The sequence below is a fragment of the Acromyrmex echinatior genome, chromosome 11 (genome assembly GCF_024713525.1).
Source record: "Acromyrmex echinatior isolate Ae372 chromosome 11, ASM2471352v2, whole genome shotgun sequence".
NCBI lineage: Eukaryota > Metazoa > Arthropoda > Insecta > Hymenoptera > Formicidae > Acromyrmex > Acromyrmex echinatior.
The window spans coordinates 11852625-11880483 of NC_141862.1; the positions used below are offsets into that span (position 1 = coordinate 11852625).

Sequence of the window (27859 nt, forward strand, 5' to 3'; positions counted from 1 at the left end):
TCTTATTCTCTGTTCTCTGTTCCTTATTCCTTTTATTCGCCTCTAAAGGTGCATTCACATTCAAACGTCAAGTGGAAACAGCAACCAATCAGCTGGGCAATACGGGCAGTGATGTAAAAAATATTTTTTACGCCACTGTAAAATCGCTTTGTTGATTATGAATCTAATCATTTGCATTCAACCGCTCTATATGAGCAAGACTGAGTTCCGAAACCCATCGAAAAAACAGTACTGAATCATTCATTTTTTCAGGCCATTATTAAAGCCTGCGGCACACTGGATAGCTGGATTAGAATCTTGCCACTGTATTGGCTGCGATGCTGGTACTGCAGCTAATACGATGGCTAGATTCTAATCCAACTAGGAATCTTGCAAGAAAACAAACATTGTGTGCCGCAGGCTTAAATTTTTAATGTAGATTAACATCAATTTCAATTTAACTTACTTCTATCCTTTTTTAGTTCTAAGAAGAGATAAAAATAACTGAGATTAAAATTTAAATTACCTTGGTAGAAATGGACATAAGATAAGCAATTTTGATTGAATTATGTTCATTTTTATAACCAAAGTAGATTAATTTTAATCTTAAATTAGTATTGAGTCATCTAAAAAGTATCCGCGGTACTTTGTCACTAGATATATGACCATCAACACACATCTAGTGACAAAAAACCGCGGATACTTTTTAGATGACTCAATATTTGATATTGTATATGGGTCATCTAAAAAACCGCGGATATTTTTTAGATGACCCATATACAATATCAAATACAATACAATAGTTTTTAAATTAATTATTTTCTAGTGATTTTATTAGCTGTGCGCACGAAAACGCATCGTCGCAGGCGCAACACTGACGGACCAATCGCGAATCGGTACGGCGGACCAATCGCGGATCGCCGCGACGAACCAATCGCCGGCCGTGCCGCAGAACTTTGCCGCAGACCGTTCGAAACGCACGTGCGGGCCGCAGGATTCGCGCGCGCTGAAGTAGTTGCCGTGAAAAAGTCGGACGTCGTCGTCGTTTTCCGTCCCGGACGAACGATTCAAAAGGGCGTGCGTGCGCGTGACCGTAAATCGCAGCAAGGACAGTGAAAGAACGGACAGAGAGAACGAGACTCGCGCGAGAGAGCAAAGAGGTAGTCGAAGTAATACAGAGAAATAAGTAAACCACGTTGTCACGTTACATCCTGTCGTCACCGTCATTTCTTTCATCATCGCCGGAGTGGTCCAAGTCCAAGGAAATGGCAGTCGGTGCACAGATCGACACGTCCGAACGGGATACCGGCAGCGCGAAGATACCCCTGTTGAACGGCGATCAAGTGCATGAGGCTACGAAGGTGACCGGTTAGTACCGATACGAAATTATCGCATGCGGCATCGCGCGCCCCACGAGGGTGCTGCACGGAGTTTCCTTTAAGGTTAATCTACGAATCAGAACTCGCTCATGTTCTGACCCATGAACGTTATGTAATCTTTGATGGGAACAACGCCGGTCTCGTCTCGTGTCCCGACGAAGACATTTCATGGATCGTTGGGACCGTTTTTCGCTTCGTCGTTCGGCTCGTCGAACGCGAAGCCGGCCTCCATCGAGCGAGGAGGAGAGAGCGCGCGATCGGGAAGAGCGCGTGTAAAAACGGGATAGAGCGATGCCTCGCACGTTATGTAACCCCTACGAATTGCGCGAGTCTCTGCGCACGGGGTCATGTGAGCCTCAAGTAACACGAGGAGGGACGCCAGGGGGAGGGGGTAGGTCTAGCAGAAGACGCGTCGCGGCGCCAACGGATGAATTTTCTTGGGCCGAAATCAGACGCATTTGAGATTGAAAAATTGTTATTTAACCGATTAAAAAACAATAGGAACTAAAATTCCTTTGTCTTCATTGCCCAAATCTCCTTCAATTTTCAATGCATAGTGCATTGATTCCGGGCTTACCGACCTTCCGGTCTACGAAAGCGTTTTCTTTCTGAAGGTCGAATGTGTACTTTAAAAACAAGGTGGAAATTACATAAGTAAACAAATTCATTAAGTATTAACTAATAAAAATTAATTAATATAAATATTTTAATGAATTCGCTCACTTTGTAATTTTCCTCATTTAAGATACACAATCTTCGCAATCAATTATTTCCACATTACTTTCTTTTTTTCTTTATCAATTCACAGTTGATAACGATAATAATCCCGAAACACAATAGATGTAGTAAGCCTTAGGAAATTGACTAATCAGTCGATCATTTAACTGATGAATTCCTTAACACTTACTACACCTATTGTATTTCAAGACTTAAATATGTTCTTTTTAGTTGTTTAGTAAATGTTAAAACATTTACATGGTTTACCTTTTCTCTTTTTTTTTTCACATTGAAGGAAAAAAGAAGAAAGATAAATTATGCAAGAAGAGCAGCAATTCGGCTAGAGAAAACAATCCTATTCTGTCCTTTATATTTGTGGGAATTATGGCTAAATTTATCTACATAACACAGATCTCTGAGGAACGTCTTGAAGACGTTCTTTAGGATGCAAACATTCTCTAGACGTCTTCAAGACGGACATCCTCTGGATATCTTTAGAACGTCTTCACGTCTCTCTTTGAAAACTTGTGTTATACATGCACACTGGAAGAAAGACAATTCATTCTTTTGAACAATCGTCAAACTATATGAAGCTGTTTCTCGAGACGGAGAATCGCAGAGGAAAATGAGGAACTCATCGTGGTCTTTTAAGTTTACTCTACAATGTGCTCTTTACTTCCTGTTTCTTTTTACCACTTTGATCTCTGGCTTATTACGGTTCTTGAAACGAGGTGAAAATTACGAAAGTGAATTAAATTTACTAGAATATTTATAACTTTATTGATTAACATCTAGTGAGTGAGTTTGCTCATTTTTATAATTTTCACTTCGTCTAAAGAATCGTAATAAGCGCCCTTGTCTTTTTGTCTTTTATCCTGTTTCTTCATTTTCAATCATCCTAGATACTTGAAAGTAGAACTTCGAAAGAGATAAGAAAGACGATGATTGATAAAACAATCGCAAAGGGGAAAAAAGATAAGACACAAAAAGTAAGAAACAGGAAGCGAAGAGCACATTGAAGATTAGATTTTAAATTGAATGGTGCTTCTTGCATGGTACTCGACCTGCTTACCGTGATATCGGCGAACGGAACGACACGAGATTACGTTGCAAATTTTCTCAGGTTCTGCATTCTATGCGATAAACAATACAAGTTGCAATTGAGAAACCGGAGTTTGCCTGTTAAAAACTGCAAAAGACTCTTCGAGCATGCGAGCATATCGGCAACCTTGACAATAGATCTGTTCTTTTTCTCTCTACGTTGGAGAGAAAAAGAGAAAAGAGGAACCGTGCAAGAAGTTCAGTTAAAAGAAACAAGCCTAATTAGAATAGAGATGCGAATTATTAGGATTCTTTAAAACGTGAAACAATTCGGAGCGATCATTCACGCAGCTCGGCGAATCTGCGACGAATCCTTCAACGATCGTCTCGATTCTGTTCCAATTAAGGATTACCGATGATGATCCGTAGATCACCGTTCACACGATGGAAACTAACACGCCGTATTATATGATTACGCAAACATGTCGTAATCATATTTACGTAATACATCTCCAGCTGTGCTCGACAAAACATCGATCGATCAGTAGTATTGATTACGTCTGAACACGAAGCTTCCGTGTATTAATTTACATTTTGACAAATTTTGATTTTGAAGACAAAAAAAATGATATGATGTAATATTAATGTTTAGGATTCCTGCTGAAAATTTTTTTCATAATTTTTATACGAATTTTATATATTTTTCAGAAATATTCAGAAATATTCAGAAAGTTTACATCTTCTCTCAGAATTTTTCATACAAGTGAATTCTGAAATATTCTGAAATTTCTTATCTCATAATTAAAAAAAAATATTTTTAAACTTTTTTAGATTTTATAATATTTCATCAGAAATTATACTTACAAAAAATCTTAGAAGTTTTACAATATTTTATAACTAACATATATATGAAAAATTCTGAGAAAAGATGTAGATTTTCTGAGAAATGTTCCAATTCGTATAAAAAAATGTAAGAAAGTTATAAAATTATATAGAAATTTTGAAAAATTATATGAACAATTTTAAGAAAAATTTTCACCAGGGATGAATAACGATGTTTAATATAATTTCCGCTGTGCTCCACGAAAACATTGAAAGTACGCCCAAATATGAGTATTGTTTTTATGTATTGTCAACATTTATAACAAATTATAATTATATACCTCTGTGAAGCTAGCCTCAATTTTCAAAATTTGAACAAAATAAGAAGAGTTCTGGTTGTCTCCCCCCCCCCTCCCCCCGAAGAATTTTAGAGTTCTCAATCAATCGTAGGAAGAATTCCATTGATTAAAGTGGTGAAAATATCATTTAAAGTAATTAAGAGAGGGTTTAATTTTGCGAGTCTGAAACTTTGAAATAATTTTGCTAATAAGCATTTTAGAAGGATATTAATAATTTGATGGCAATCTAAGCATTTTTAGAACTGTATATGTAAATAATTTATAATAAGGATTTTTATAGGACGAAGGAAACAGCATGATGTAACATCGGTGTTTAGGAAAATAATAATGCACGATATGATTGGACTGAATGTCGAACATTTGAAATCGGATATGTGTTTATTTAATGTTGATAATGAATTTCCCTTCATGATATGTCTAATATTTTGAAATGATAATACAGAGTGAGATAAACGACCGTGTATTATGATGCAATATCGATACTCAGAGTGACGTCAAGATGGTGCAATGTATTCGTTATTGGAATGGATGTATATCACCAGGATATTTAAAACGATTTGAAAGATTCATTTTTTAAGCGAATATTACGATGATTGCTGACTATTATACAATTATAATGAGATTGACTACATTTTATTCTATTACAATCAAAATAAGAAAAATATAAAGAAAGAGACAAAGAAATTTGGATAATTTTTTAAAATCGATTTAAACGAGAGATAAAATAATTTTCTCAATTTCTTCGTTAGAATTTGTTCTCTATGCTCGGTGTAAATAATATAAATGGAAAAAGTACAGGAGTAGAAGCAATAACACGTATTTCTCTTTTAAAGACTAACATTGATTGACGAGGGAGGATCCCGTTTGTCTACAATTCCGATTGCACACACCGCTCATATCAGTTGGTACTAGTAATTTTTTACAACTTTACCAATGAGAATATTTTATTTTTAAATTGGCCAATTAGCGATGCATGTGTGCAACATGCGATGTGTGCAATCGGAGCCTTCCCGATTGATGGGAGGGTATCTTTGAAAGATATCTCGTTCGTTAATGAACTTTTTCCTTCAGAACACTTTCTTTTCGGAACAGATGAATGACAAGTGTGTGTTTGAAAATTTGAAATTCGTCAAATTATCACAACACAATATCAATTCTTTTTAGATTATTCGGAATTGTTTTAAGCACCAAGTAACGATTAATTTTTCAGTCTATTAAACTCTAGTTTATATGAGGGTTTATTCAAAAATTTATATCATTCAAAAATTTTGTAAGTTGCATGTGAAAACCTAAATAACTTGAGAAATTTAACCAGACGTGAAAACTCTATATAATTGCTCGTGTATTTGCAGGTTTAATTAGAAGCTAGATGGAAAGTAAGTCTCGTGTTAATGATATGCTTCTTACTGCACGTGAACCAAGGAAACAATACTCATGTGGAATTGCAGACTATCGATAGCAGGGGTTATCGGCGCCGGTTATTATTTTGTGCACCGATTTCTACGTCAAACATCCCTCGATGATAATCGAGCCGGGTTAACTAGTGCAATTGCGGCACGCTATGATGTTCGTACTTTCACCTTTGAGCTTAAATCGATCCTCTTCACGTGACTTCGGCACAGTGTGAACTCGCATAACTCCCGTACAGTAAACCCGCTTGGATTCTATATTTAGCAGTAAATACTATAGTCATCTACCCCATATATCTGTCTTCAAGTTTATATATTCACGTCCGTCTGTCCACTTTCTTGACACAGATTTTATTTAAATAGACAAACCTCTATACAATTAGGAGTGTCTTATAGATCTTTTTTACATCACGAATATATTTCTTGGGATCGACTTTTGCAGGAACAAACACAATTTTTTAAAATTTACTTGTGAAATTCAAGAAATTTTTATATCTTTTTTATTAATAATATAAATCTATTTGAGTATTATGTCTTTTATGGTATTTAAAGGTGAATCAAATTAAGTGGCAGTTTAATGACGAGAAGGAAAGCGCGGCGATTCACGAGTATTGGTGATCATCTGGCCGTAGGCGTTTTATGAATGATATTTTAAAGTCACACTGTCTTTCTCATGAATGAAATTGACGATGACATTTATTAACTTGTGAGTCTAAGCTCCATTTTAGAGACAAATGCATAAACAATGTTTATGCACGATAATTATTAGCAATAACAGTCTAATAGTATCACTGGTAGATATTCCATTTATCAGTTGTTAAGAGTGAGTCGTGAATATTATCACCTGTTTACGCCGTTAGAGTATCTATTTTAAATGCATTTCATTTCGAAGCTTGAGTAGCTAATAATAGATAACTATAATAATGAAGAAAAACGTGCGCGACAATTTGCGAGTTTTTCGAAATTTAATTGATCATTTTCGTCTAATACTAATTTTTTCTCTTATAAAGCTACATTTTTAAAAATAAACATTTTTATAAATTACATCCTTTAAATATTCATTAATATCTAGTTTAAATTTAACTTTACGATGTCTTATTATATATTACTTCTAAATAGACATAATTTAATGTTCACTATAATCGTCGTGACTCTTATCCAAATAGATTCTTCCCGCTATTCATCACATTATTTTGTGATAAAACGCCTTATCTGTATCGCGTTAACGTGTCCGCGTTGTAACAGGAGTACAACGCTTCTATACATAATAACGATGGAACCGTGTACGATAACATGATGATAAGACAGTGAAGTAGACGATAAGTATCAAAGAACATGAAGAGAAAGAATTTTCTACAAAATATTTTCGACTAAAATTTTGTTATCTAATTATCAAGAATATTTTTGTTTACTACATAAAAGATGTAATCTCTTATTTAATTCAATTTACTTCATGATTCAAAAATTCACATACATGCTTAAAAAATTACTAAGAACAAAATTATTATTTAATTATTATTTAATTATATTATATATCATTATATATATTATTATTTAAATATTATATACTATTATTATTATTATTACTTAAATTATTTAAATTGCAAAATTTATTTTGTCAATTTTTTCTTCAAGAACTCATATTTATTTAATTCTCAGCACATGAATTATGGATACTTAGTTCTCTTATCAGTTATGCGATTCGCCTGCTACGTATTGTTGATGACTGCTTGAAATCGATGATATTTACTAAACGTGGTTCAGCGAAGTGGAAAAAAATTAGTTGCGATCACCTGTACGAAACTATGCGGTGTTAAACACTGATTTAGAAACTATTACAATGCCAAGCGGAATGCCGAGTGTGCGATTCAATCGTCACAGAAAATTTCATATTATTATTAATAAGAATATATAATAACGCTTTTAACTGAAGAGAGTTTATATAAATTTAATTTTATAGAAACTAATATAATTGATAATTTCAATGGCTTTAATAATAATAATCAAATAAAAAAAAAGAAAAGACTGCAAGAGGAGATAAGATAAAAACACTATGTATAAAGTGATTTATATTGGAAATTTACTATGGATTTTAGTATTGTTTTGTTATTTTAAAAATAGTGTAACGAGGATTAAATTACAAAATATTAAATAGGAATGAAATAGAATTAACAAGATTAAATGTTGTTACAACAAAAGATAACAATTATTATCAACAAAATCCAATAAGTTCTCTTGACATAGATCGTTGCTGATGGTTCAAAGTTGATGCGTATTGCAAACACGTGTCCCAATATAAATAGTACGGTGCGTACTATTTACTTTGTCGCTTATTTATAAGCACATCGGTGAATGCAAGTGGTGAAAGAGTGCGTCTGAGAGTACATCAGAAAGTGCGTCTGACAACATGAAACTATTTGGACTATGAGATGTATTTATATCTTGTAAATGCATCGTGTCCCTTTCAGTGTCAGAGCGAAGAGAAAGTCATTGGATTCTGTAACTTGTTCTGTTGTTTGATTTAATTATCTTTTTATTTATCTTATTACTTGAAATAAATTTAAGTGAATTTAAGTTTTGTTTAATCTGTGAATTTATATATGTATATGTGATGTAACTAATGGAGATTCAGATACAATATCATATTTTTAACTTATTATATAAATAAGAAAAGAAATCGCAAATTTTTACATTTAAACAATATCTTGTGTGATTTGTTGATAATTCTTAATATTATAAATTTTATAAATTAATGCAATAAATTTAATAGAACTTTGATAAAACATATCAATTATGTAACATGACACAACAATTTATGAAATAATTCGCAGAATCGTTCTTTATATATGGTGAATTATTTGTAGAGGTGAAAAAGGAAACAGAGGACAGCGGAAGTACAAGTACGGCCACGGAGAACGTTGTGGAAAAGGGAGAGGTTGAAGCGACAAAAGAGGGTGAAAAGGAGAAAAATGAAGACAATAAAAATAGTGATAAAAACGAGAAAGAAGCAGAAAAGGAAAAGGATGTTTCAAGTGAACAAGAAGTTGTTTTTATTCAAGACTTGGGCTTCACTGTCAAGATTATCAGCCCCGGTTCCGAACCTTTTGACATTCAAGTATCCAGCATGGAATTGGTACAGGTAATTGTTTATTTTTTGAATAAAATTCTAAGGATATATTATTATTCAAATTATTAATTACATCATTTTAATTAACTGTCTTTACGAACATCTTGAACTTAATTTTATTCTAACTAATAATTTTTATTTTTAATAACAATCAATTATCTCTTGTTAATATTCTATTTATTGCTTTGTATTATATTTATGTGTCTATTATATTGTATCATGTTTATGTTAAATTTATGACAAAATTTTTAAAAAGTACTCCGATAAAAATTAACGCCTAAATAAATCAATGCTTGAATTTTCCTGACATCTTTTCTCTGCAGGAAATTCATCAGTTACTCATGGACCGCGAAGACACGTGTCACCGCACGTGCTTTTCACTGCAACTGGATGGCAACACGTTAGACAACTTTGCCGAACTGAAAAATATCGAGGGTCTGAAGGATGCTTCCATTATCAAGGTGGTGGAGGAGCCGTACACGATGCGAGAGGCGCGTATACATGTGCGACACGTACGCGACCTGCTGAAGTCTGTGGATCCCGCGGATGCTTACAATGGCGTCGAGTGCAGTAGCCTATCATTTCTTAACGTTGTCACAAATGGCGATATCCTAGAGAAGAAGAAGACCCGCGCGGATTCAGTCGATTGTACGCCACCCGATTACATTATACCCGGTTGTAGGGAGAGACCCTTGTTGCCCCTCCAGCCGCAGGCGAAGGAGCAAAAGTGCCCACCGTGTCTCAAAGTTAGTGATTCTTGAAAAGTTTAATAATCATAAGAGTTAGAAGAGAATAAAATAAGAAAGAATAAATTATATTGTTAACTCGAAATAATAAAAATTAATTGTTTTGGAGAAAAATTGCTCAAAGATGATATTTTTCTTCTTTTTAAAAAATTCAGAATTAGATTCTATTTCTATGAAGAAAAGATAAATAAAAGATTTCTAAATTTCTTTCCAAAGGTCCTAACAACGTCAGGATGGAATCCACCACCTGGCCACAGAAAGCTTCACGGCGATCTAATATACTTACATGTGGTTACGTTGGAGGACAAGCAATACTATCTGACTGCGTGCGCCAGAGGATTCTTTGTCAACCAATCGACCAAAGAAGTATTTAATCCTAAACCAGCTACGCCTAGCCATTTATGCCATAGTCTCATTGAACTATTGAATCAACTCAGTCCATCCTTTAAACGAGGATTTGCCTCTATGCAACGACGCAGGACTCAGAGACATCCTTTTGAACGAGTCGCCACCCCTTATCAATTGTATGCCTGGAGTGCACCGCAAATTGAACACACTATTGATGCTATTCGCGCGGAAGACAGTAAGTTCTAAAAAAAAGAAAATGCATAGATATCAATAAAAAGAAAATGATTAGTCGAATTTTAATTCGTTTAACTATGTCACATTTAATCTTAATTTTTCGAAAATGTGTGCTAATGGATTAGTACCTGTGGACATTGTCATTGAAATTTAATTTAAACAATCTCTTAGCTTTTTCCTCTAAATTGGGATACGAAGAACACATCCCGGGACAAACACGCGATTGGAACGAGGAATTACAAACTACGAGAGAACTATCACGTAAAAATCTTCCCGAAAGATTGCTACGAGAGCGTGCTATCTTTAAGGTATATTATTGACTCTTCTCATGTGAGTTTTTTTGAGTATAACATGATATGTAATGTTTCCAAACTACTAGTACTACAACGAAATTATATTTACTTTTTGTTTATTTTTTGTGATAAATTCTTTTTTAATTCTAATTTAAAGACATTGTATATAATAGTAATTATTGAATTAAACTGAAATAATACAATAATACTAAAAATAAACTTTATATTTTTTAATCATTTTAATAATAAATTCTCAAATAATTCTCTTAATTCTTTTTACATTACTTAGGTTCACAGCGACTTCGTGGCAGCCGCGACTCGCGGAGCAGTGGCGGTTATTGATGGCAATGTTATGGCGATAAACCCTGGTGAGGAAGCCAAAATGCAAATGTTCATTTGGAACAATATTTTCTTCTCTCTCGGCTTCGACGTCCGTGACCATTATAAAGAGTTAGGTGGTGACGCCGCTGCCTTTGTTGCACCTCGCAATGATCTACAAGGTGTCCGAGTATACGCGGCTGTCGACTTGCCCGGTCTCTATACTCTCGGCACCGTTGTCATCGATTACAGGTGCGTTTATCGGATTCCTTATGATTTTCTTATTGGTGTTCTTATTTAATCTTTGGTATTTTCTTGTAGAGGCTATCGTATCACTGCACAATCCATTATACCGGGTATATTGGAACGTGAACAAGAACAATCGGTAGTCTATGGGTCAATCGATTTCGGAAAGACTGTTCTTACGCATCCTAAATATCTTGAATTAGTAAGTAAACATAAGCTTACTAAAATAATTGCCGTATTATTATTTAATACTCTTATTGCTCAAATATTTTAAATACTTGCGTTTAGTTAAACAAAGCTGGACAGCAATTGAAAATCCTTCCCCATAAAGTAATCAACGATGCAGGTGAGGAAATCGAACTTTGCAGCAGCGTCGAATGCAAGGGTATCATTGGTAACGATTCACGACATTATGTGCTCGATCTGTTGAGAACTTTCCCACCCGATGTAAATTTTTTGAAACGTGAGTTGAGATCTACCAATTTTATCATAATTATGAAAAAGAAGTTGTTTTTTATTTATGAATTTGTCAATTTTTATTTATTCGAGAAATATATTTCTTGCTCAGTCGAAGGTGTGGAACTGAGTAAAGAAGCACGAGCCTTGGGTTTCCCGGTAGAACACAAACATAGATTGGCCTGTCTACGGCAGGAACTTATAGATTCATTTGTCGAGGCCAGATACGTTCAGTTTATCAAACATGCGGCCGTTCATCTTCAACAGCTTACGTCTGCTAGAAGATCTCAAAAGGAAAAAGAGGCAACTGCCAAGGTATAAATAGATATTTTTTAATATTATAATATATTTCCCATTTTCATTATATTTGTACTTCAAATGCGAATAACTTGAAATAATGCAGATGATAGATACAGAAATTAATAATTCTAGGAAGATAAGAAAGAGGACAAAAAAGAAGATTCAACTGCTGTAACAGACAGTAACAAGGAAGACTGCGCTCAATCTCTAATAGAGGCCGACGAAGCAAAGAAGATTGTCGAGAGCATTACTGACTCGATTACAGGTGGCGAAAAACAAGAACGTATGTATTATATTTCTTATTTTTTCCTAGATGCATTGATTTTATAGGTTCATATATGTGAAGAAACCTTTAGGATTTTACTAATAATAAAGAAATAATGAATGCTAAGAAAAAATAAATAAATAAAAAATAAATCATAAAAAAATTATCATATAAATTAGAATTAGTTTTATAACAAATCTTATTTTTACGATAGTGGAGGAGAGCACGAAAGAGATAGTGCGAAAAGCGGCGACAGCAGTGGGTAGTCTGCGCGACGCTGAGTTCGATGTAAGATTCAATCCGGACGTGTTCTCGCCTGGCGTTAAGCATCCAGATCTTAATGGCACCGATCTGAAGAAGCAGAGACAACTAGTAAAGGATGCTGCAGATTTCTTACTCACGGCGCAGCTGCCGACATTCGTAAGTTTGTTGTAAAAATTTAACAGAATATACATTTTTAATATTTCTGTAACTAGATCCGAGATGTGGATTCTAACTGTACTCACAATTGCGCAATTGTATCTTTTTTTTTTTTAAGTAAATATTTATTTCAGATTCGGGAGTGTTTAGATCATACGGCGGCCGCGATGGACGGTAATACATTAGTGGAGGCTCTTCACGGTAGAGGCATTAATGTTCGCTATCTTGGTAAATTGGCAGCTATGTTAGCCGCAGTGCCACAGTTGCATTATCTCAACCGCATTGCTGTATCCGAATTGATACTTCGATCGGCGAAACATATTTTCACCTCTTACATGCAGGTAATTATACGAAAATAAAATTATCATATGTTTAAGAAATATATCAAAAAATTGTAAATGTATCATTTTACAGGGTACGGATTTGATGAATCTATCGGCGGCTGTCAGTCACTTTCTGAATTGCTTGCTGTCTTCGGCACAGATTATACATCCACAAAATCTAGAAGAGGTACGATCGATCTTCACATCTTTATAATTTATGTACAGTGTTAGTTGTATTACAGTTAATTAATGATATAAAGATAAAAAGGATTGAAATTTTGTTAATTTCAAATTAATAATAATGATAATGAAGGACAATAGTTATTAAAATTATGTTTTATATAATTAAATTTTAGGAGATAAATTGATATAAATTTTTTATTTCAGCTTCAAAGCAAAACTGCCAAACGCCGCAATAAACGTAAGGGGAGAAACAACGGACCGCAACAGTTAGAAGTAGAATGGGCATCATTAACGCCTAAATCATTGTGGCAGCAAATTAAGAGTGATTTGAAGGCCTATTACGACTGGGAAACACCGAGCCCGGAATCTCTGGAAGCCACGATAGAACATTTTTATCTACAAAAAATTTCATTACTACGTGGTTTCTGCATTAAGACTGGCATTCAAATACTATTACGCGAATATAACTTCGAAAACAAGAACCGGGCAACTTTCTTCGAAGAAGATATATTGAACATCTTTCCTGTCGTCAAACATATCAATCCTAGAGTAAGTCATTGATTCTAAATGAATATAAATGAAATGATTAATGCAGAAAAACTATATATAAGCGTTAAATCTTAAAAATCTCAAAAGAATTTTTATTTTAATCAAAAGCTGCGGATTAAAGTAAAGGAATTGTTTCAACTCAACTTCTTTTAGGCTAGCGACGCGTATAATTTTTACACTACTGGTCAAAGCAAGATTCAACAAGGATATTTAAAAGATGGATACGAATTAATCAGCGAAGCGCTTAATCTCCTTAATAACGTCTATGGTGCCATGCATCCTGAAATTGCACAATGTCTTAGAATGCTAGCAAGATTAAATTACATAATGGGCGATCATGCGGAAGCACTTGCTACTCAGCAAAAAGCAGTCCTCATGTCGGAGAGAGTCAATGGCATCGATCATCCGTATACCATTACAGAATACGTAAGTTACATCGATTGTACTAAAATAAATGACAGTTGTAGTTAAAATAATAATGCAGAAATAGTGAAGAAATAATTCTAGGCATTATATGCACCATATAGCATATGAAATTTATTATTAAATTGTATAGAAAATAAAACAACAGTAAGTATAAATAATATATCTTTTAAAATTTAATAATAATTATATTATTTTGTATTTGTAGATACATCTCGCCTTATATTCTTTTGCCAACGGGCAAGTATCTGTATCATTAAGATTATTATACAGAGCACGTTATCTAGCATTATTAGTCTGCGGTGAAGACCATCCAGAAGTGGCCTTGCTCGATGTAAGTTTAATCTTAAATAATTTTTAGAAATTCCTCATGTAAAAATTTAAAAAATTACATTTATGTACACATATATATATATATATATATATATATATATAATATTATATAATTTTAAAGTAATTTTATTGTGATATCTTATTTGTGCTTAAATAGTTTTATTGTGTGATGCATTTTTAAGGCAACATAAATTTCCTAAAAAATTAATGTTTGAAATATAACAATAACATCGTATTTGATTTTTGCAGAGCAATATTTCACTGATTCTGCACGCGGTCGGTGAATATGAGCTATCGTTGCGATTCCTAGAGCACGCATTAACCTTGAATTTACGTTATCACGGTCCTCATTCATTGAAGGTCGCGGTATCGTATCATTTAGTGGCACGCACACAGTCATGCATGGGCGATTTCCGAGCAGCGCTGAACAACGAAAAGGAGACTTACGCAATTTATAAGCAGCAATTAGGTGAGGAGCACGAGAAAACAAAGGAAAGCAGCGACTGCTTGCGGCACCTAACCCAGCAGGCAGTCGTGTTGCAAAAGAAAATGAACGAGATCTACACGGGCAAGTCAGGTGTAAGCCTGCCACCGATTCAGGTGCAGCCGCCCAGCATGGGCTCGGTGTTGGATATGCTCAATGTTATCAATGGCATTCTCTTTGTGCAAATCAGCCAGCAGGATATCGATAATTTTAAGGCGGAGATCGAGAAACGACAGAAGGAACAGTCGCCGGATGGCAGCGAGGCCATCATGGCGATTGCTGAAAAGGAGAATGATACCAAGAAGAATGATAAGGAGACAAAAAAAATAATAGAGAAGAACGACGTTAAGATCGAACAGAAGGCAACAAAAGACTTGGAAACTAGCAAAACTGACATCTTGGAGTCAGTCGTGGCGGCAAAGAGCTGAGTCTTTCGTTCGCCGACGACAAACAGTAGTCTTTCCTTTCTTTTTTCTAAGCCCTAGTCCTCCGTTGTGGAAGATGACGATTTCGCGCGAGGATCGTCACATATGATGTATACATACTTGGTACTTGCACCGTTTTTTGTTATACTGTTTAAACGCAATTAGGACATGAGACTAAAAAAAAAGACAAGATGCAAGATTGCCGCCATGGTGTGTTTGTGAAGATAAAGGGATGAATATATCTGCCGAGATTGAATTTGCATGCGAGACGCACATTTATCTATTATATCGAATGTATATAAAGACACTGGTGCCATGTCGCTTAAAGAGAGCAATCTTCAACGAAGATTATATCTTTGAGAAATCAAGATACAAAATAAAATCAAGATAAAAAAGATTGTTCTCTTTTTGCCATCGCGTGAAATCAAAAAGCAATACAATTTTTTTTTTTTTCATTTGCACGGAAGCCACCACGCATTTTTTTAAAGGCTCAAGTTATTTACCATGCAAAAAACCGGTGATACGATACATCGACTGGTACTGATCGTTAATTCGTCAGATTAAGTAACGTTCAAACTCGATTAAATTCATATTAGATTCTCGGAACTAATTATCTTTATTTTCCCTATTATTTTGTAGAGCGAATTCGCATTTTTTTCTCATTTTTTCTTGAATATAATGCTCATTAAAAGTCACATACTTTAAAGCAATTTACATTTAAAGCATGTATAAACGGATGAATTCATAAGACGTTAAGAATAATTTAATATTTTACGACAATGCTTGGTAAATATTAAATTATGTCGTTATTATATTTCGTCAATTATAAATGTGTAGTGTGTACGCAGGCTTTAATGTGCATTAATATAATATATTACGCATTGTTATTTGCGAATTCACTTTCAATAAATTTATTTTGTTTTCCTTTTTTCGTGATCACTTTTGTGCCATTTAGACATGTTTCCATCTTAATTGCCACCGAAAGAAAAAAAAGAAAATATTACGATTTATTGTAGTTCGTACAAATATAATTCATCTCCTTTCATCTTTTATTAAGCGAGAAGGTGCTTCCATATTTTTATAGATATTCTTAAATTCAAGTTTTTCTTAATGTGCCTGCTTGATATAAAATTATACTATACATCTTTAATTCGGTATTAAAAATAATGAAAGTACGATGTAGCGAATGGCATTGTTATTTGATCATGTAATTAAGAACGCCAGTAGCCAATTGTTAACCGAGTCATTGCGAATAGTAGCTGATTTCAAGTTCCGCGATTATAGTTTTAGTATTTAAGTAAAGGAATCGATTGTTACCCTGCTGTTAATATTAATTATAATTCGTTTCATTCACTCTACGGATCTATTCACAGCGATCCGGAATCTCTCGCCGCGATTCGATCGAAGAGCGATATATCGCGATATCGATTGTCTGATAGCCGAGTAGCGAAACTTTTAATTTTGTTTATTACAGAAAATAGTGCTAATTATTTCGCAATCCTCGTAGATTCTATGCGAGATTTCAGGCCTGAAGAAAGCAATTTTTCTGCGGCAAATGAACGTTCAATTAATTAGTCAATCAATCTCTGCCGCCGATTCTCGTCGGACTCGTTTTCGCATTGCAATAATCGTAATGAAAAAAAAATTACCACATTGCACTTAAATTAGCCAAATTGTATTATAAAGGGAGAATAAAAAAAAATAATTATAAGGGGGGATATAGTTACACACAAAAAACTTTACATATATCATGAAATAAAAAGAACATTACAAAAATTGATTTACATATACTATCCTGTTGTAGATTTTTTTTAACATATTGCATGGAATAAATTGTTTTATATGTAACACGATCTAATTAAGAATTCTCTTCAAAATTTTCTGTCCTGTTTATTGTTCGCTGAATTTTTTCTGTTGCTCGAATACACCTGAATGGACCTGAAACTCCTATTAGCATTCTTTTTTAATCCTTTTTTTCTTTCTCTTCGTCTTCGATGGATTATCTAAAATCTTTTCCCTCACTTCCAATTTGTTTATCAGATACTGTCGCAACGAATGTAACGCGTCCAAACCGCCATATCCATTTTCAAACACCATCCATATCCTGAGTATCTCATCAGGTTGTATAATTATATCCTGAGAATCATTGCGGCTTTCTGCTTCTACCCAGAATTTACAAACAAGCAAAGGACCGTTTTTATCAGATAATTCTTTATCAGAACTTTCCTCATCTGAATTTTTCGCACTATTTCCAATTTCAATTGAAGTTTCTTCAACCTCAATACATTCATCACTTTCACTTTTTGCTCTTTTTAACGCAGATTGTTGCGCTAAACGCCGCTTCCTGCGCATATGTTCCCACGATCTTTTTCTAGCAATTACTCGACACGCCCAGTTATCGAAACTATCCTCAGGAATGGATACGTCTTGCAACTTGATCTGTTGATAATAAAATGAAACGTAATAAATATTTTTAAATTAACTCTTAATTGCAAATAATCCATAAACTTAATATCAAAAGTAAAAAAAATAATACATTACGTTCAACTCTTTCGCTGTTACTTTTAAAAAACTAATTATATCGTCTATGCAGGAAAATTTATCATTCACAGGAAATGTTATCGAGGTTTTGTAATTCTTTAACAATCCCATTATAGACTTCCCATGTTTTCTAATGACAGGTGCTGTAGTCAAGTTGACAACGTTTTGCGGAAGGAAGCTCCAAGCCAAACCCCATCTGTGAACAAGAAAGGCTTTAATAAGCTTCAAAATAATGAATGATTAAAGATATAACATACTTAATAATTAGACTTAACAATTAAACTTATATTGACGGGTTTTGTATAGAAAGATAATTTGTAAGCTTAATATATTTGTACCGTGTTGTGTGACCCTGGCAGAATTCCGTCCATGTCATATTTTTTATATTTTTCGATCTTAACAATTGTCTTAAACCAGTCAAGTCGGCTTTTTTGCCAATCATTGTGCTGTAGATTTTTATTCGATCTCCCACGTCGACACTCTCTTCGATCATCTTCGTCACAAAGCCTATTTCACCACCTTCGGTTTTCAACTCGCTGTCATTTCCAGTAGGTGCGTTTCTCGGTGGTAAGACTTTTTCGACTTTTTCGAAGCCATCGTCCTCACTCTCAAAAAATGGTGGGTTGCACATTGAGAAGTCATAAACTCTATTATCCTGTATTACATCCTTAAAAATTCTATCGGAGTTCACTGTAATTACTACATCAGAAAATCCCGTTACATGAAATAAAGCTTTAATTTTAAAAACATTCACTTTTCATAACTTTTTTTTTGCTTCAATATAAAAGGAAATATTTTAATAGCACTTACTTTTAATTAAATCTTGTAATTTGTTTTTCTTTATGCATTTCTGAGCATGCTCTACACTTTCCTTGCCAATTTCTGTGCCAATCACTTGACATTTATAGATTTTTGCCAGTAATAGAGCATATATACAAACTGCTCCAGTTCCTATTTAAAACGAAATTGTTCAGATCTCGTATAGCAGTCTAAAATATTATATTAAATATACAGGTACATTATAAGATAGATAGCATTCATTACTGTAACATAATTAATTTTTGAAAAGTATTATCCCGTGAATCTATTTTCATCATTATAGCTATCATTAACATTACTCTTTAATATCAAAATATAATAGTAATATAATTGCAATTATAACTCCAATTTTTGTTTCTGTTTTTCAAGTGCAACGTTTGGATGATTTATCGAAAACATTTTCAAAAGCAGTCTTATAATCACCAATGTCGATGCCTGTAACTTTCTCCATCTCCAATTTAGAATGAGTCATCAAGTCTTCCATCCACAGAATATAATTTAAGCGCAGTGGAATCGCCGGATTCAGATTATCTGCTGGGATATTCACGTGTAAGTCAAAATCATGCTTCAGAAGCGTCTCTGTAAGTACATGCAGGCTTCTCCTCTCTTTGAAGTCGATCCTAACCCTTCCTGTAAAGTCCTAAGAAATCAATCAATATGAATAAAAAGCATATATACAATTTACTTTATATCACATCCGAGTGTTATATTTCTTTAGTCGTAAAAATTGCAGAAGTTGAAGAAAAGAAATAATGTAAGAGAATGTAAAAAAATAGTACACAAAAAAATAGTTTTCTATAACATTTTCTTGAATATATGTTCAGTTATATTATTACTTCATTAATTTTTTCCTCTTTTTTTAATCTAAAGTTTTCTAACACTAAATTACACTTATATTATATTATTAAATATATTTACAATAAACATAAGATACCCATGTAATATATTATAGATTACATTAAAGTTCATCTATAAACGTGATGAATAAATTATAGAGTACATATAGTAATACCATGATCGCAATTTCACGAAACTCCGGATACAAGACCGCAAGTTGCTTATAATCTGGCGGTCGTTTGTACTTGTTTCTCGGATGGATGTACTGCTTCACGCTCATCGTGATCGAAAGGAACAATCTTGACTGCCTGTTCGTTAAATCACGTCTGCCAATTGATTACGGCCAAGTCCAGCCTGTCCAGCTTGTGTTTTTCACAAAAAAATGCATAAAACGTCATGAAACGCATCGTCAGATTTATTTACTCGCATCACCTGATTCTTATTGTCGCCATTGAAAAGATACGACATCGAGAATGTGGACTCGTTTCCATCTTTTGAATATTTGCCGCCATTTCTGCCATAAGTTGTCATCTTTTCGATTATTGTTCCAGAGATTGTCTTTTCTGCCGGAGATCCAATTATTTTGCCAGAGATCGATAGCTTATAGCACCGAAATTGCCGAAATTTTCGAAATTAAAACTGTCTTATAATGCGTCATCTAAAAAAATCATCGAATTTGAAGATTGATAACCATTATTAAAATTTAAAAAAAGGTTATCAGATTTGACTCTTCTCATGCCTACTGCCGGAAATATTTTTTCAAATACCGAAGGAAAATGTCGTGCACTTAAAAAAGATGAACAAAATTTTGTGCGATTAACAGAAAATTTCTTTCCGGAGAGCCAAAGATTTGATCGAAAAATCAGAGTTTTTGGTTGAAAACTGGAAAGGTGGCAATCGAATTGATTGCAAATTAAGTAAATTAATTCCCGCGTAACATGACCCAACATCTCCATAATAACATATTTATATTTATTTAAATATATATTAGGTGCGCAACTAAGTTCTCGCTGTTATTTTGATGAAAATGCAACTTTATTGTGAAAATGGTTACAAATGAATCATTGAAAATATTGCCCATCGCTAGCTACTACTTTTTCCTATCTTTCTGGCAGAGCTCGTATACCATCACGATAAAACTGTTCACTTACTGCTGGAGCCATCGGTTGACAAACAGCGGGAACTTAGTTGCGTACCTAATAATATATTGAATTAAATATGTTAATTATGTAAATATACAATCATATAATTAAACATTTAAAGATATATTTCTATTATAATTTTGAATATAAGGCTCTGCGCACAATAGAAGGAATAAGGAATTAGAAATAAAGAATACAATTTCAATCTATTTAGAATTGTTTATTTTTTATTCCTAATTCCTTATTCCTTCTATTGTGCGCAGGGCCTAAAATGAATTTAATCTTTTGTAAAATGTATATGTTTTATACATATATTTTAACACATTTATGTAATTGATCTTATATTGTTGAAATATGTCTTCATATATAAAATAAAATCCTAATAGGAAGTCTGTAATAAGATAGCTGTATCTTAGGAAGGATAGGAAAAAAGGATAATATATAAAGTATATTTTTATGGCAAGATGTAAACATCAATAGATTATTTGTTTACGTTATAGAGACAAAAATTCGTTGGAATTATATTGTAACAAGCGAACTTAAAACGACCTTTTCTATGAAGGTAAAACGATGAGCATGTTCTGATGTAAAGGATCAGTTCACAAGAAAAAGAAGAGTAATACTAGACGGACGTGTCTTGAAAGTACATAGCATCATGGAGATATTGCCCTTAATCCCGTTATTTCTGGGTAAGCTAAAAAACAACTATTTGAATTCACTTGTTTATTATGTTTGTGCATAGAATCTCAACGTAAATTTTACATATACATTATAATCTATATTTCTTGCTGGAAAGCAAAAGACTTAAATTCTATGACCATACATAGTGCTTTATATACATTTTTTTTTAGAAAAAATCAGACTTGCAATTAATCTAAAAATGTTTAAAATACAATTATTAATCTTAAAAGATAATTTATTTGTTTATTTTTTTTACTTTATATACAATATATATATATATATATATATATATATATATATATATATATATATATATATACTCAGTAAATCACACATCACACACACACGCATGCGCGCGCGCGTACATGCACACATGAGCCATTCTGCTCTATTAAAATTTAATTCAAATGATAAAAAAAAAGAGTTGTTCTTTTTTCTAAAAATTCTAAACTATAGTTCTGAATTAGTGCAATAAACTAGAATATGAAACTATATAGCTGTCTCACTTTAACTTGTGTCGGTGTACACCAGTTGGAAAACTTGAGATGGAAAAAGAACAGATCTTAGTTTCTAAATCTCTCGTCTTTCAATCTCAATTTTTTTCTTAAAATTCTGACTACTACTTGGTACTTTCTCTAAAAAAATTCTTTTTATGATAAAACAAATTCAGCTCTTTGAATGACATAACAAAAATTCTTAATCAGTATTTTACCAATAAACAAAGAAACATGAAAGAATGGCATTAAGAGACTATCAGTAGTTATAACAGAATAACTCTCTTATATATTTCAATAAATTAATGTTTATAAAGTTTTTTACTCTTTCTCAAAATAAAAAAAAATCGAAAGAACATTTGGAACAATCAAATACAAATACAAATTAAAATGATCAATTAAAAAGATTATTTTCTATAACAATGTACAATATTTTGATATTTAACTAAACATTTTGTTTATTTAGGGCTCAGAATAAATGTCTTACCTTTCAACAGAGATCTAGAATACAATTACAACGTAACGAAAACTATTACGATATTCAGAGATCCTCTCCAAGTGACGCAATATACTGCATCAATAACATGTCACACAGAGGATAGTTATAATTCTCTTCTCTGTCTTTTGCATGATATCGATATTATCTCAACTTTGATATTTCAAAGTCTCAACACTACAAACGAGGTCGCACATGAGCAATACAAGACCAATGACGATTGGTTTGTAATTAAATTTAATAATAATGGCTTAGAGAAATTATTTGTGAATTCAACCACTGAAAAAAAAGATTTGATTAAAGGGATCGCTTTTCAATTTCACATTGGTAATGAAATAACCCCTAAGTTCACTGCAAAAGAAAAATTAGCAATAGGCTATTGCATGACGTTTTTCGATGTAAATGCGACAACTTACGAATATAATTCCGAGAAAATTTTGGAAAATCAAATTATATTATTAAGCCATCGATCCTCTTATGAAAAAACCCCATTATATGAAGCTCACGAAAGACATGTGCATATACGTATTAAGAAGGTCAGAAAGGACTGCCAGTATTCCTTGCCATTTTTTGACTTTTTGAATGGAATGAAAGTGGTGTGTATATATATACTTCTTTACGTATGCTCTATATTTTTATAACTCTCGTTTCTTAGAACAAATAGAACAAAAATAATTATTTAAGAACAAAAAATAATTATTTACGTAGTTTCAATGATTTTCTGTAATTAATTCTTTAATGTTTCAATAATTTTTTTACTATTGAGAGAAGAAAAAGAACGCATTAATAGAATTATATAATAAATATTTACTGTCCTCAATAATTCAATAAATTTTTTTATTGGAAATACTGAATTCAGCACAATATTGCCATATTTATTTAACAATTTCAACATTTCTGTATAAAATTAATTTTTTCACTGATAAATCTTACAGTCAAAATATATTCATACGATGGAAATAATCGATGATAAATTAAATATTTCCACCATAATGGAGGTACAATTACCACCTGACCCATGGAATCCTGAAGGGACACCTGTATTTAGGGAAATAACGCAGCTTAAGCTAATTAAAATTACATCACCTAGAACTAAAGTTTTTGATGATCTTGTTAGAAATAAATACGAATGGATTGATCTATTGAAGTGATTTACTGTAATCAAATATATCAAACTTTGAAAACACACACACACACACACACACACACACACACACACACACTATGTTATATTGATATATAAATTTTTTGCTCAATTATTCATATTCAATTTCGTTGTATTTCTTAATTTTTCTAATCCTAAATGATTTACTAATATGAGTTAAATATCTGAAATGTTATAAAAATATTATTAAATAGAATTTTAAAAAATTATAATTTTCTTTTCTTTTTCCTTTAAAATTTATGATATTTGTCATGTTATTAAATATAAAAGAAAATATGATTCTCTAAAATATATTATACATTTGAGAGTGATTCGCGTTTAAAATAATGTAATTAATTGACCAAGCATTTATTGTAGCATCTATAATTCAGATAATTCTATCAACATAATTTATCACAACAAATTTATTTTATAAATTTATGACTGATTATTTTATTGCAAATAATATACTTCATAAAATTTATTTTATTTTAACATGATTAATTTTTTATTTAGTAATTATACACCAGAATCTGAATTATCAAGATATAATATTTTTGTTGATATAATTAAGAGACGATAAAAAAATGTTTTACTTGTACATTTAATAACAAAAGAATTTAAAAAAAACTTAGTTTAATTTTATGCGATAATAAAAAAAAATAAAAAATTAGAAACTTGAGTAGTCTCGAGTAGAATCTAGATTATATAAAACGTGAAAGTATAAACATACACATATATGTATATATGCGTGTGCGTGCGTGCATGCGTGCGTACGTGTGTGTGTGTGTGTGTGTGGGGGGGGGGGGTGTACACATATATATATACATTTCTTTTAAATTAAATATATTACGTAATTGGAAATTACTTACAAAGATATATTTTTATTTTAATTATTTTAATTCTGAATTTAGAATTAATTTTATTTTTTGTAAAATAACGTATTGTAATATTAAGATACAATTATTTTTCTATTGTTAAAATGTTTCTTTTTATCCAAAATAAGATTATTTATAACAGAAAATTATTTCAAAATTATGAAAAGAAGAGCATAAAAATTATTTAATAGAAAGTTCATATATAAGGCTTTACATGAACTTTAAAAAGACAAACATGGCTCGCAGAGTATTCTTGACAGCGAGATAAGATTTATCGTCTAACTTTATTTATATTTTAAAATGAAGAATCATATTACATTATACATAACAAGCGGATTAAAACGACATCCTTTGATGATTAACAAGTTCTAATATAAAGGAATTTATAAGTAAAAGAAGAGTTAGTTGAAGATTAGTTGAAGATTGAACCTACATAGAAACGGGAATGAAAAACATTGTCTAATGTGTGTTGGCATAATATTTACAGGAAATATTGTTTACTTGTTTATAAAGACAAAAATAAACGCTTAAATCATATTACATTGTACCTCTGTACAAGAACGAGAAAAACAGTTTTTACCTGAAGTTCAAATGATAAGTACATGTTTTGATATAAAGGAATTTAAAAAGTAGAAGAACAAGTGGATGAAATTGGCTAAGAGAATATTGCTTCACGATGCTGCTGAACGCTCCTTTGATCCCATTCTTCCTTGGTAAGCTAACAATATAAATACAATGAATCGAATTCTACATAGAGAGCCGAAAATTTTCGCAAATTTCTTTTGGATTATGGCCAGTCATATTTTTACAAAGTAAAAAGAAAATTTCATTTTGTTCAACTCGTAATTTTCTATATATAAAAAAAATACTAAAATTACGATCAAGAGCTTAGAAACTGCAATGATCTTTTTAAACTTTAAAACCCTCTTTTTCCATTAAAAATTTTATTTTAGCTAATCTAAAAAAAAAGGATATAATCATAAATTTTTGAAAGATAAATTATAAAATTAATTTTTGTGATAACAAATGACAATGTTCTATAAATATTGTATAACTAAACTTTTTATTTATTTATTTATTTAGGAATATTCGCAAATGTTTCAAAAGAATCAGATTTTGCTCCGGAATATTTATTCGAGGTGAACAAAACCGTGATAGAATATGGTAACATGGGGAAATTTTTCCAAGTTACACAATTAAGTTCTACAGTAACATGTCATCCCTTTTTGATGGAAACTCTTTACTGTGATTTACATAATGTCATGACCTCAAAGCATTCAAAGTTCCAAACAGTTACGTGGAAGAGATTGGAAGACAAACAGTCATTTAGAATGGATTTCAACTATTGTGGTTTACAAAGTTTATTACATCGCGAAAAAAATTACAAGGAAATATATCGCGGGCTTATTTCTGATATTGGTAGTCAATTCAACCTATTTTTTGATATAAGGAATGCATTAAATTCAAGTTTGGTCGAAAATGTAACGACATCATCTGGTACTTGCGATATCACATGTGATATAGATATGAAGAAGAATGCATTTAAAGAAACGAATTTCCAAATTAAACTGTTAACAGAAGATTTCTCTAACCAAAAAGATTCACGTGTATATATTATTAATAATAAAACAGACTGCACGTCATTGGGATTTCATGACATTATGATGGAATTGGAAATAGTGCGTATACATATATTTTTTTCCGTGTTTTAATTAACATTGATTCTTCCTTTTTTTTTACTGATATAAAGAAATTAATTATTGCATATCAGCTTGATTCTATATCTCTAATTACCCAGTAAACAAACTGTTCATAGAATATCAGCTGATTAGTAACAAACTCGATCAGAAAAATTCAGTAAATTCAGTAGATGCCACTTGTATTCGATTAAGCTTATAACGTTCTATCGACAGAGTCTGTCGACTTATGCTCATTTTCACCAATATAGATTAACTTTAATCTCAGTTCAACTTACTCTTCGTATTTTTTTAATCTTTAGAAAAAGTAAGTTGAACCGAGATTAAAATTAATCTACGTTGATGGAAATGGGCATTAATGGTTGCGTTCAATACAAAGTTTAAGTTTTGCAACTGTAAGATTCTTTAATGCGATTGGTAATATATTTATTAGATCCAGTAAGAAATGAAGAACAAAAATCAATCGTCAATTAAAAAATTTGTCAGAATTCGTTAGTAGATTTTTGTAAAATTCAAGCAGATGGACTTAACTGGAAATTCCTTTATTGTTTCAACACTTTCATTAATTTTTTAATTATAAAATCTTATATATACATACTTATATATGTATACTTTTTCATTAATATAAGTTTATTGATCCTAGTTATATGGTGTGTGTGTGTGTGTGTGTGTGTGTGTGTGTGTGTGTGTGTGTGTGTGTGTGTGTGTGTGTGGCGCGCGCGCGCGCGTGTCTAACTAGGATCAGCAACCTTATTAATGTGAAAGATATGAGATAGAGCGCAACAAAATTATGTGGTATATACATTATATGTATTATATGTATTTATTATTGTTTCACAGTAATTTATAATAACCTGAAAAATTAATTCTTGCAATATTTATTTAAAACAATTTTCATTTCTTTAATCAAACTATAATTTTTTTTTTATTTAAATTTTGCAGACAGGATGTACCCACATGATAAGTGTAACTGATAATAAATTAAAAATATTTACCAAATTAGAGCATGTAGAAACTTTAAAAAACGTTATGGTTTATGCAATATATGTAAATCTGATTGACATTAAATCTCGAAAAACAATATTACTTAGTGATATGTCATTAAATAATTGGACCGTACCTTAGATTAAATCATACTTCAAAAAAGAAAACTGCGTGATATATTTATATTGTATTTCTATTCATGCAAATTCTTTTTGAAGGATTTTATATATAATTTTTTTATACTAAATAGTTATTCAAATTGAAATTGTATAAAGACGTTATTTAATAATTTGGCAAAATTATTAAATTATTAAAACATTTGGTAAAATTGACTTTCTTCTTGTACTTATATCAATTTGTCATAACATCTATTATAAATAAACTCTGGTGTCTTTTATAATCCCTACACTGTATAGTGAGAATGCACATGTGCTTGTTTTCGATTGAAGATGATGTAATTTATCCGAGTTATATTTGGAATTAATATAAAATACTTCTGCAATAATTATTTGTTAATTATAATAACAATTATTTGTTAATTGTAGTAATAAAAAGTTCATTATGTTACAAATTTATGGCATTTATTACTTTATTGTAGAAAAGATATTTCATGAAACTCAATTCGCTTTAACGTGATTAATTTCATTCAACAGTTATGTATCGGAGAATTATTATCTTTATTTACATGTTAATTATGATCTTTATTTACATGTTAATTAAAAAATAATATTTTCAGTAGGAAAATTTTAGAAATGATTTTACTTATACTTAAAAACAAATGGATTACGAGTTAATAATTTTATGCGACGGATGTAAAGAATAAATAAAGAACATAAATGGAAAAATTATAATATTACATACAAATTGCAATTATTAATAATAAAAAAATAACTATAGATATTATGCATTTTTTCCATTGCGAGACTATTGCCAAAAAATTTGAAAATGATTTTTTAACATGTACTAC

The 27859-nt window shown here is 31.8% G+C and overlaps 3 protein-coding genes across 7 annotated transcripts; 2 read left to right on the forward strand and 1 right to left on the reverse strand.

The window, feature by feature from the left end:
• Positions 1–924: 924 nt before the first annotated feature.
• On the forward strand, positions 925–16177 carry clu (clustered mitochondria protein homolog). Its single transcript, XM_011053117.2, has 17 exons — positions 925–1347; positions 8571–8845; positions 9157–9579; positions 9796–10162; positions 10333–10469; positions 10744–11024; positions 11094–11220; positions 11307–11481; positions 11587–11789; positions 11907–12057; positions 12254–12459; positions 12594–12800; positions 12874–12969; positions 13170–13514; positions 13668–13940; positions 14146–14271; positions 14520–16177. The coding sequence occupies exons 1-17, from the start codon at positions 1245–1247 to the stop codon at positions 15180–15182; spliced, it is 4158 nt and encodes a 1385-aa protein (XP_011051419.1). The 5' UTR covers positions 925–1244; the 3' UTR covers positions 15183–16177.
• Positions 16178–16832: 655 nt separating this feature from the next.
• LOC105144290 (U6 small nuclear RNA (adenine-(43)-N(6))-methyltransferase) lies at positions 16833–19872 on the reverse strand. Its single transcript, XM_011053118.2, has 6 exons — positions 19552–19872; positions 18963–19179; positions 18531–18671; positions 18059–18419; positions 17721–17916; positions 16833–17618 (listed from the first exon to the last, which is right to left on the reverse strand). Exons 1-6 carry the CDS (start codon positions 19654–19656, stop codon positions 17130–17132), a joined length of 1509 nt encoding a protein of 502 aa, XP_011051420.1. The 5' UTR covers positions 19657–19872; the 3' UTR covers positions 16833–17129.
• A 404-nt stretch (positions 19873–20276) lies between these two features.
• LOC105144288 (uncharacterized) lies at positions 20277–27389 on the forward strand. 5 transcript variants are annotated; one of them, XM_087411165.1, is made up of 5 exons: positions 20277–20563; positions 21019–21207; positions 24699–24924; positions 25295–25890; positions 26851–27389. In XM_087411165.1, the coding sequence occupies exons 3-5, from the start codon at positions 24888–24890 to the stop codon at positions 27031–27033; spliced, it is 816 nt and encodes a 271-aa protein (XP_087267291.1). In that variant the 5' UTR covers positions 20277–20563; positions 21019–21207; positions 24699–24887; the 3' UTR covers positions 27034–27389. The 5 variants fall into 5 exon arrangements, with proteins under 5 accessions (XP_087267291.1, XP_087267287.1, XP_087267289.1 ...); XM_087411161.1 differs by lacking the exons at positions 24699–24924; positions 25295–25890; positions 26851–27389 and adding exons at positions 22160–22785; positions 23125–24609 and having other exon boundaries at positions 20343–20605; XM_087411163.1 differs by lacking the exons at positions 24699–24924; positions 25295–25890; positions 26851–27389 and adding exons at positions 22160–22785; positions 23125–24609 and having other exon boundaries at positions 20343–20605; positions 21081–21207.
• The last annotated feature ends 470 nt before the right edge of the window (positions 27390–27859 follow it).

What these genes read in the sequence shown, in the direction of transcription:
- LOC105144290 (XM_011053118.2), bottom strand. Translation starts at nt 19,656, where the DNA reads ATGAGCGTGAAGCAGTACATCCATCCGAGAAACAAGTACAAACGACCG. An exon ending in TTCGTGAAATTGCGATCATG is followed by an intron (nt 19,180 to 19,551) that starts GTATTACTATAT and finishes TTGATTTCTTAG; the next exon opens with GACTTTACAGGAAGGGTTAG. An exon ending in TAACAGCGAAAGAGTTGAAC is followed by an intron (nt 17,619 to 17,720) that starts GTAATGTATTAT and finishes TATTATCAACAG; the next exon opens with ATCAAGTTGCAAGACGTATC.
- LOC105144288 (XM_087411161.1), top strand. Translation starts at nt 21,174, where the DNA reads ATGGAGATATTGCCCTTAATCCCGTTATTTCTGG. An exon ending in CTTAATCCCGTTATTTCTGG is followed by an intron (nt 21,208 to 22,159) that starts GTAAGCTAAAAA and finishes TTGTTTATTTAG; the next exon opens with GGCTCAGAATAAATGTCTTA. An exon ending in TTTTGAATGGAATGAAAGTG is followed by an intron (nt 22,786 to 23,124) that starts GTGTGTATATAT and finishes TAAATCTTACAG; the next exon opens with TCAAAATATATTCATACGAT.
- clu (XM_011053117.2), top strand. Translation starts at nt 1,245, where the DNA reads ATGGCAGTCGGTGCACAGATCGACACGTCCGAACGGGATACCGGCAGC. An exon ending in ACCGTTGTCATCGATTACAG is followed by an intron (nt 11,025 to 11,093) that starts GTGCGTTTATCG and finishes ATTTTCTTGTAG; the next exon opens with AGGCTATCGTATCACTGCAC. An exon ending in CGTATACCATTACAGAATAC is followed by an intron (nt 13,941 to 14,145) that starts GTAAGTTACATC and finishes TTGTATTTGTAG; the next exon opens with ATACATCTCGCCTTATATTC.